Genomic DNA, 10,524 nt, shown 5'->3' on the forward strand with positions numbered 1-10,524 from the left:
TCACATGTCTATTGGTGTGCAAGGGAAATCCTCTCTTCAGATGATGCTGTATGTTTATTCGTGACAATGTAGGCTATTTAAAAAATTAAAAAAAACTGAGGGTGGATTCATGAATCTGTGGCTGTACACCTTAAGTGGAAATCAGAATCAGAATCCAATCAAACCTGTTAACACGTGTAGTGCCCTATGGACTCTGGGCCAGTTCTATTCAGCTGTATGGCCATTTGGGTTAAGAGAATTATACACTGCAGCGGGGAGGGCTGTGTCAGGTTCCTTCATTCATGACTTCATAGAGCTCAATTAATTTCTCCTCTAGCGCTGAGTCTCTGGGTCTTTGAAACGCCAGGTTCCTTCCATATAATTCCTCAATTAAGGTATTAAAAATGTTAGTATCATTATTTAGTAAGAAAGGTTATAATTATATCACTTGTGTTAAACGGTGCGCTCCTTTCAATCCCACTACACGCCTGAGCTATTCGTTTCCGGAGGAGGAATTTCCAATGTCAGCATGAGAGAGGAACTGTGAACAGCCAATGTGGGTCAAGCCTGGAAATACCCAGCAGTTTCCCAAAGATTAAAAAAAATGTAAATGCTAATAGGGGTCTGGCGCTACTTAAGTATATGTAGATTGTAGATATGTAGATGCTCTCCACTAACTTAACGACACAAAAATAAGATCAATGATCCAGAGTTTACATGTGACAGTAGACCAATCAATTCAGAACATTAACGGCTACAGGCTGTTCTAGGGATTCCATTTCTGGCGTCAGTGTAATTTATTTGGCGCTTTGATATGGTAAATTAGGTTATATTTACATGTTAAATGTTCTATGTTGTTTGGCAGGCAATATTTCAGATGACTCGAATATTCCCAAACGGAGTTGAGCAATAGATTACGAGAAGAGGTCGCGCAACTCCAGAGGGCGGGGAAGAGGTGCCTGTGTCCAAATTGACATAAATACCGGTGTGGATCACTCAAGCAAGTATGACAAAGCAAAACTTCAACTGCGATCGACAACTCTTAATACTTCCTGGGACCTTCATAACATCTTACGGATATTCAATAACGGGGACAAAAGAAAATAGCAGATAATACACGCGAAGATAAAAACAAGACATAGCCTACAGGAACGCAATTCTTGAACATTCAAAACTCTGGAGACACAATCAGAACAAAAAAAATGAAATCTTTCACTGCACTTATTGCTGTCACGGTAGTGTTCGCTTGTATTTGCGTATTAGGCAGCGCTGCTGTTCCTCTCTCTGAGGTAAGTTGAAATGAATCATATTATATAATTTCTTTGCATTATTTTAATTGTCATACAGTTGTGCCTAAATAGAATAAGGTTTAATGCATTAGATTGTGTCTTGTGGAATAGGCCTTAACCCAGTTCGTCATCCATGCTTAGGTGCAGACCGGTGAAACGTGGAAACCTGAGGCTGAAATGCAGGATCTTGCAGTGACGTCACCAGAAGTCACGAATTCCCTGGTATGTAATTCTAGAGACTCAATGAATAGCCAAACACAATTAGTCTTCCTCTTGCAAATTTTGGACCCTGCGCTTTGGCTAAAGGACCTGAATTATACTGAAATCACATTTTACTCTGATGTGTTGGTGCGTCATCGCGCACAGTGAACCTGCTTAACATTTATCCTTTCGGTTCTCTTCAAAGGCCCTGTTCAGGACAAAACGTCAGAGTCACATGTCTCTGTGCCGATACTGCTGGAACTGTTGCCGCAACAAGGGCTGGGGATTCTGCTGCAGGTTCTAAGACCTGCTGGCATCGAACCGGCTGTCGAGACTTTCCCGTCACGGACCAGGCTCACTAACTATTTGATAGCGCTTCTTTCAAACCCAACACTGGAATTCGAAGACTGTTATCGGCAGCCAGTTCCTTTCAAATGCCACTACTGGAACTGACTGCCTTTTCATGGTTGTTTGTTGCTTTCAAACTCGGCTCAGGAGTCTTGCCTAACCATTTGTCCCAGGAACCTTCTTATGGAATGTATCTAGCCTACCTGAGCAGAAGTCTCTCGTAGCACTCTTGCTGCTCATTTTCGTCAGTAGTCAATGACAAATATTGATATTGATTTGACTTTTGTAGCCTTCTATTTAAATTATTTTGTACCTTAGTTTTGTATTTAATCTGTAAACTCTTTTTTTCAAATGGTTCTGTGTAAATAGTTTCATAATTGCTTATGTATGTAAATAATGCAAAATGTTTTTTCTAATAAACCCAATAATATACTTCGTTGGGCTTACATCTCATTCCTCACCTGGGGATACTTCTAACTGACACTAACGATTGTGTCATTATTGAGTTGGAAACACACTCGCGTTCTAGCACAGCTCACCCAGAGGCAGTGCATTTCCCCCAATTCTAAAAAAAAAAACGTGATTATCTTTTCACATCACCCTATCCCATCTTGACCTCGTTCACGCCAGGGGCCACTGGACCATAAACCATGTATGCACGTTCCATATGATGTTCATGCGAACATGGAGATATACTGACTTATTCTAATGGTTTGCCCAAATGGTAAAAGGCTGTTTGAAATAGCGTAATGCATGACACGATGAAATAACCAAAAGATCAAGACAAATGTTACAGGATACAGTGAATAATGTTTAGCACATGGTTGGCGCCACACATTTGGGGGCGCTTTGCGTAAAACAGGTTGACCGTCTCCATCACAATTTCCTACCCCGCCATTATTCACATCGTCATTTCATTTGCATTTATATCACTTCCCCCCCAAAATTGCATGCTACGCGTGTCAGGTGTTGAGGCGATGCTGTGGAGATTCTTAAGTAGAATGAATGGTGCTTGTAATGAATTTGAACGAGCAGCACAAACATGCCGCCCGGCCGCTCCTCTCCCCGGCTTCCAACGGCACCTAGAGTCGTTAGTTTTAATTAGACGAAGGGAGTGATGGTTACACTCACCCTCCTCCCACATCCCTTACCTCACCGGTGAGCACGGAAGCCACAGTGAGCTCTCCTCGAGCTGCAGAATTGGCCTTTGTGGCTTTTTCAAGACGTTAGTATTTGTCTTGGCCTGAAAACAGCCTGGTGATCTGATTTAAGTTCATCATTTGTACCCTTGTTCATATTTAACCCCGTCTGCTGTGTGTGCTCACAGAGGCATTTAAGGAGCGAGCCATGTTGACGTAAAGGTGCTCCTTAGTAGCAACAGATTTTGCCAACCAGTCCAGACCAACCCTTGGTTCTAGAGTTGTTTTTGAAAGATCTCTTCACATTTTTACTATGAGTCTTATGAGTGAGTGAGAGAGAGATAGAGAGAGAGAGAGAGAGAGAGAGAGAGATAGAGAGAGGAAGAGAGAGAGAGAGAGAGAGAGAGAGGGAGAGGGGGCAGGGGATCAGAGAGAGCAGATGAGTAATACAAAAAGAAGAAGAGCAAGGGTTGACGGGGAGAGGAATAGGGAGTCCTAGACTGCAGTGTTTATTGTCATACAACACTGCAGAATTTAGCCAGAATACCTTATTAGTATGGGTAATTAGGAATATAATTTTCGTGTTTGATTACTAAGCATTTATGCGTATCTGTAGGCCTACAACATGGTTGAGGCAGCATGAGTCAGAGTAAGACTATAATACTCAGGAGAACATTTTTAGGAACCCCCCCCACAAAATAGTGCTTTTTCGTTGCTTTCCTGATGTAACCAGAGTTATAGAGATTCGTACCCTTTATCCTTCTAGTCCAAATTCTACCACCTCAGCTACATAAAGCAGGCTCAACAAGAAATAGACCAGAGAGGTAATTAGCCCTGAACTAGAAATTTATTTAATTGATCAGTAAACAGTCAACTGGGAGGAGCTGTAGGTGTAATAAATAGTTAAATGCAATGCTTTATTGTTAAAATGTGTTTTGATAAAGGAATATACAAAAAGAGACAAGAGAAACCCAACCTGAATAGAGCTACTGCTTACTTCCAGCAGTCACTATTTCCTGAGCAATGAGGCAGTGCTATCAATGTGGATTATGTTGCGGAGAAAAGAGCAACTTTCAAGAAGCTGGATGTATAGATCTGAAGTTTATTGCGGTCTCTAAGCAGAAGATGGTGCATGGATGAATCGCTGGTCTGTCTTTTTTTTTTTAAGGAACCTAGTTCCTCCCAATTTCTTGTGTATGGCTGTTCATTATGGGCAATTAGAACTAACTCCGTCCTTTAACTTTTACTCAATCAGAACTTGTTGCGTGTTTGGCACCACTCCTATTTCCTGGGATAGTTGTGGCGAAGTCAATTAATCTTGTCTACAACATGGCTGTCAGCCTGTTTGGTTTTATTTGTCAGCCATTATGAGTGAGGCTATTCATACTTCCATGAGTTAATCCATGTTCACCAGATACAGAAATATTACTACAACTACACACCACTAGAGGCACTAGAAGTGCACACAACTACTCAAGTGCTTCGATGATTAATCAAGCCATGCACTACACTGCAATTGTGAGATGTGAGGGATCAGTAAGTAAGATGCAGCTACTGTCGCACATATGCACACACACACACACACACACACACACACACACACACACACACACACACACACACACACACACACACAGTGAAAAGGATGTCTAGTAGTTAATCATCCCCCCAACCAGACAGTGAACTACACCAGGAATTCAGGCTTCCTACAGTCACTGGAAACAGGTGCGATCCCAAGAGGCTAGATCACGCTAAATACCAGTTGACCTGTTACAATATGTGGGGAAGGTGAATAAGGACCTGTTGACCTTTGACCTGTTACAATATGTGGGGACGCTACCAGTTAGCCCAGCAAACAAGGAGGGAAATAAACATCAACAAGAAACCACACAGAGCAAAAAGGATAGGGTAAAACAGCAGCTAGCCTAGGTCACACCTGTGAGTCAGTGTCTAGGTACACAAACCCAGAAGAGGGAGAGCAGCCATGGAGCCATAAGCGAGGTCATGTGTGGTCAGGTAAGGGAGTGAGATGCCAGATGGGTGTAATTGTCATTCACTTCCATGAACGATTCAGCTCTGGAGAACACGAACGCACAGGTGTGACGCAAGGGGGAGAAACCAGCCTTAAAAAAGTAATGAGCAATCAGCTCGTCCCTCCCTCTAATGTGTGTTGCCAGCTGAGATCTGCCCCTCTACAATCATCCCTCAGCTTTTTAATTGTCATCCAGACATGCGATTAACTCCTCCCACACCCTCAAAACGGATACAATTACCTTGCAAATTCCAGTCTCCTCCCAGTCCCAGCAATGCCCTGTTCACCTGAGAAAATGTCACGCCTTCCCTGGGCAAGGGAGGACCAGGGCACTCTTCATTCGAACCAGGTAAGTGGATCCTTGGGTCCCGGCGGAGCAGGCCTGGTCACCCTAGACTAAAGGCTCCTGGCCCAGGCACCACCAGGCACAAGTGGTCCTCCTCCCAGTTATAATAATAATAATAATAATTTATTTTATTTGTAATGCACTCTTCATTCAAAAGAATCTCAGAGTGCCAACATATTAAAAACTAACTATAACAATACAATAAAATAAAAATGAATTAACATAAGCATAATAGAAAACTTTTTAACATTTTAACATACGATTTAACACAAGGCCAGAAATGCCTTCCTGAATAAAAATGTTTTTAGTCCAGCTTTAAAGGAGTCCAGCGTCTGCGTTGCCCTTATCTCCGTCCTAGGGAACTGGCACCCAGGCTACAGTGGTGGCATGCTGGCGTCTGCCTAGGGAACTAGCACCCAGGCTATAGTGGTGGCATGCTGCTCTCTGGTTGAGGCAGCTCCATTTTGACAGGGCTCCAAAAGGGTAGAATTTAGAATTTAGAGCCAGGATTTGATTTAGCTTGGCAACCAGAAGGTGCCTTATTGGGTCTTTAGCTACCGTATACCTCTCGCAAGACACCACTGACACCACTACACGTCTCTAATCATGCCAGGCCAATAGCACCTTTGCCAAACCATCTCCAGTGTGCGATGTAGACCTCGATGGCCATGCTCTTTGTGTAGTGTCCACAGCGCCTCAGTTCTCAAAGTCTCAGGGAGTAACAGTTAGAGCACCTCCTTGTGATCAGGGTTGTGAATACGGCGGTTGAGTACCCCATCTTTCTCCACTACCTGATTCCACTGCTGAGACAACTCCAGTAAGACCTTAAAGGCAGACTGCATGGTGGCTGGCAATAGAGGCCAAGGGGCTGTACGTAAGGTAAGGAAAGACATCATTAGTTCCTACATTAACAACTGGGTTGTATGCAGTTCCCCTTAGCCACCTTAACAACAGCAGAAGATGCCAGTAGTCCTGTTGGCAGCCCCAACGAAATGGGCTCAAACATTAGAGAGTCAGTCAAGCAGAAATGTAATTGGGAGCCAGTGGATGCAACTATTTTCATGATGCCTTCAGGGCCACACAAGGCCCTCTTTCCCCTGGCATGTACTACACAGCTATGGCCCTCTTTCCCCTGACAAGCGCTACACAGCCACGGTCACAAGCACTACACAGCCACGGTCAGGAACTTTTGTTGCTTCGGCTTGGTGACATTGCGGCAGGACCTTCACTACAAGGACCCTGCCCCTAATGAGGGTTGCCAGCCGAGAGCTGCCCCATAGCCATATGGATCTTCTACACTTACAATAATCTGACTAAAACTAAACTGAAAATACACATTTACTTTACTTTAAAAAAGCTCTAAACACAGCAAATAATCCATGTCTGCTTTTTGCTGAAATATTGGGGTAATAAGAAAAAAATTGCAACCAGCAATTGAGGAAAATCCTTGAAGTTGCATGAATTTGTGAAAAATGAAGGGGGTGGAATCAACGATAGAAGACAGAAATGGTCCAAGTCTGACTTTTTTGGTAAGTATTTTTTGCCGCAATCAAGACACACAAACGTTATTCAAAATATTCAACTAAACAACAAAAATACACGTTTAAGATGGGCCCTTCTGTGACCGAGGGCCCAGGGCAGTCGCCTCCTCTGCCCCCTGCTTGCTCTGCCTCAGAGACTCCCACACTGATTTCATTTAAATGCAAAGTCTTATCTTAGCTTTAGAAACTGGAACTTTTGGGTTTCTCCAAGGCTACTTAATTCTAAGACAAACGGTAGAAATACAATACAGCAATACAGAGTGAATTTAATTTGTGTGCTCTCTTGCTCTCTCTCTCTCCCTCTCGCTCACTCTGACGCTCTCTCTCTCTTTTGCTCTCTCTCTCTCTCTCTTGCTCTGTCTCCTTCTGACTGTCTCTCTCTGACACTCTCTCTCTGACTCTCTCTCTCTCTCTCTCCCTCTCTCTCTGTCTCTTTGTGTTGAGATTGGGCTGGCATTAAATGTAAATGTTAGTTCAGGCGGAGCATATCAATGCCACCAGCTCTCGATACACATCTACACACACTCCTTCAACTCTGAATGGCTAATGCCCAACACCAAAGGCAGGCACTGACCGGGGCTTTAGAAAGATGGCAGCCCATCCTCTCACAGCCACCCTTTAAGGCAAATGTGATGCTAAAGCCTCAAGCCAGGCTCCGGGATAAATACATGTCCTGTTTCACTGATTTCTTTCCTTCTCAGGGGAGAGGAGGCCATTTGAATGGGTAGCTGCTGTCCTTGGAGGCCTTCTTTAATCCCATCTGACCTCAAGCAACATCGGCCCCTTGTTTATTCCTCAGGAATCAGAGCATCTTCTTTCTGCCTCGGCAGGCGTGAACTAAGACGTGTTTCTTTGAGCTGCTTTGGGAGGCAGTGCTGATACGCTTCAATCAGCCGGGCAGGGGCTTTTGTCCACCTGTCTGGAGTTTGTGTTTTGGAGATGCTGCTCATCTACATGTCTGGAGCTCATTATTGCTCTCTAAACAAGGCTTTTCTGCTCTTCACTTGAGAGTACCTAACTCACTGCATATGTCAATAAGGACTAAAACATTTATAGTGTTGCATGGGCAACTACATTAACATGGGGGAAGACAACAGCATCTGCAAATGAATGCCAGTTGAAAGACAAAGTGAAAAACACAAAAGGTCATTTTATAATAAAATGGAAAAATAAAGCCTTGAGCTGTCAAGTTTAGCACTGGCTCATTGTCTTTTCATATTATATTCATGATTGGCATTGGGTTATGATATGTTACGAGGGCCAAATGGCATTTTATCAGAGGATCTCTCTCTCTGATCTTCTCACACCAGAAAACCTCTATTGTTTGCATTCACAGCAAACCCCCATGCACTGAGTGCTCTTAGACACAGCATGGCCTGGTCACAGTTTAACCCCATGCACTGAGTACTATCAGACACAGCATGGCCTGGTCACAGTTTAACTCTCTTTAATGACCATATCCTGCATTGCTTTAACACCAGGCTGCTTGCTACAACCTTCCCCATTGTCACAGAGAGAACCCCAGGATGGTTGTGACTTCCAAGCTATGTACACACATGTCTGAATGTAGTATATCTGTGTGTGGTCTTGAATTGATCCTATGGGATATGGGCAGCAGTTTGATTATGGTTTCATTACAATCTAAAATATCTGCCCATGACTGTATTTCTGACCTGAGTTTCATTTGGTGACGCATACTAATCAGCCTGTCTTTGGCACCTCTCCTAGCCAACCCTGACTCTGTTGTTGGTCTGTGGCAGATGCACAGAGCGGTTCTGAGATCAAAACCAGATATCCTGTATCATTCAGTCTCTTCTTTTGTTTCTCTCCACTCTTTTCTTCCTCTCTTTTTCCTTCACTCTCATTGCTGCTGCTTCTCTTCTCTCATTCTCCCCCTCTTTTTCTCCCTCTCTCTCTTTCTTTCTCTCTCATCTATTTGTCTCACTCACTCTCTCATTTGGGTTTTATTTCCTTTACATTTGATGCATTCATGGTTAATCAGGTTAATTTGGTTATTCAAGTGTATTTGGTTTAATTGACATCCAACTCATTAATTCAATTGCTATTATGTACATTTGTACCCATTTGGTTTTTACTTTGCATTCAGTTTGACTGATGCTTGTGACATTTACAGCTAGGGAAAGCAATTTTAGAGAAACCAGCAGGAGGAGGATGATAGAATTTGAAATCCCAGCCCTTTCTTTCAGTCCCCTCCACTCCTTCATAACACATCAATGGGAGATTGGGAAACAGGCCTTGTGCTTGTGTTATGGTCACGTGTTGTGCTGACCTAGGTTGGAGTGACCTGGGGGATTAGTAAGCATGTTTACCCAGAGTGGAAACATCTGACGATTAGGGACAATGGTGGTCCCATTACGACGTCAGAAACTATGAATAACAATCAAAGTGTCAAGTCTATTCTAAGAAAGATGTCATATTGAGAGAGGTTGGGAGTTATGTAATATACTTGAGATGTTGTACCAAATGTATATGTAATGTACAAGGGTTTTTCTTTCTGTTTTGGGGTATAAAAGATGATATAACGCTGTTAATCTTCATCACTGCTTCTTAGCCTTGAACAAGGTAAGACTTAAGAAGACGTAAGATCCAGCATCTGCTGACCTGTAAGAAACGAAACTTATGATACCTTGTGCTTCAGTGTGATTCAGCTTCAAGAAAACTCAAGAAGATGGAAACGACCATAACAGTGGATACAAACACACACATGCATACATTACCACTAACTTACATGTTGATACAGCTGACATTGCCAGGTCACTTCTTGAGCATTGTGTGAGTATTGCACTGTGCTCTGAGTAAATGGTCAAATGCTGTTATTGCCTCAGTTAGTAATCACTGACAATCAGTAGCTCAGACGCCGTATTTTATAATTTGACTGTGTCTGAATGAGTATGTGCAGGTAGCACCGATGGCCCAGTTTATATTTCTGCACATCCATCACTGTCTGGTTTGGATCGGCCACTAAACTTGACAGGAACAGACTACAACGGACAGTCAGGTCTGCAGAAATTGTTATTGGTGCCGACCTGCCCACCATCCAGGACCTGTACACCTCCAGAGCCAGGAAACGGGCAGGGAAAATCATTGCAGACCCCTCACACCCTGGACATAATCTGTTCCAGCTCCTCCCCTCTGGCAGGCGCTACAGATCACTGCACACCAAAACCACCAGACACAGGAACAGTTTTTTCCCCCTTGCCGTCACTCTAAAATCTAACAGTTGACAAATTATTATATTGTATAATTATATTATATTATATTATATATTATATTTATTTATTTTTATCTTAAACTGTTGTGTTATACTGCATATTTTCAGTTTAAGTACATTGAGAGCAACTAAACCCAGAAAAAATTCCTTGTATATGAAAATGTACTTGGCCAATAAACATGATTCTGATTCTGATTCTGATTCTGATATGTCATTTCTATAGCCCAGCCTCCCAAACACAAATAAGACCAAACAGAGGTGGGGAGGCCCCTTAATAGAGAAACATTTCTCCAGTGAACCTCTAGGGGTCCAGATGTCAGCACTGTATGCAAAATGGACCTCATGTTCAATACAAATGTTCTGATTTGAACCCACAGCTATACATTCCCTGATGCCTGCATAGCTTGCTTCAGCACC

At 43.0% G+C, this 10,524-nt stretch overlaps 1 protein-coding gene across 1 annotated transcript; it reads left to right on the plus strand.

Annotated features, from left to right (window-relative positions):
* The first annotated feature begins 971 nt into the window (after positions 1-971).
* LOC105901669 (hepcidin antimicrobial peptide) lies at positions 972-2,252 on the plus strand. Its single transcript, XM_012829158.3, has 3 exons — positions 972-1,268; positions 1,410-1,490; positions 1,675-2,252. Exons 1-3 carry the CDS (start codon positions 1,182-1,184, stop codon positions 1,771-1,773), a joined length of 267 nt encoding a protein of 88 aa, XP_012684612.1. The 5' UTR covers positions 972-1,181; the 3' UTR covers positions 1,774-2,252.
* The last annotated feature ends 8,272 nt before the right edge of the window (positions 2,253-10,524 follow it).

The sequence above is a fragment of the Clupea harengus genome, chromosome 11 (genome assembly GCF_900700415.2).
Source record: "Clupea harengus chromosome 11, Ch_v2.0.2, whole genome shotgun sequence".
Taxonomy (NCBI): Eukaryota; Metazoa; Chordata; class Actinopteri; order Clupeiformes; family Clupeidae; genus Clupea; species Clupea harengus.

What these genes read in the sequence shown, in the direction of transcription:
- LOC105901669 (XM_012829158.3), top strand. Translation starts at nt 1,182, where the DNA reads ATGAAATCTTTCACTGCACTTATTGCTGTCACGGTAGTGTTCGCTTGT. An exon ending in CTGCTGTTCCTCTCTCTGAG is followed by an intron (nt 1,269 to 1,409) that starts GTAAGTTGAAAT and finishes ATCCATGCTTAG; the next exon opens with GTGCAGACCGGTGAAACGTG. An exon ending in CAGAAGTCACGAATTCCCTG is followed by an intron (nt 1,491 to 1,674) that starts GTATGTAATTCT and finishes TTCTCTTCAAAG; the next exon opens with GCCCTGTTCAGGACAAAACG.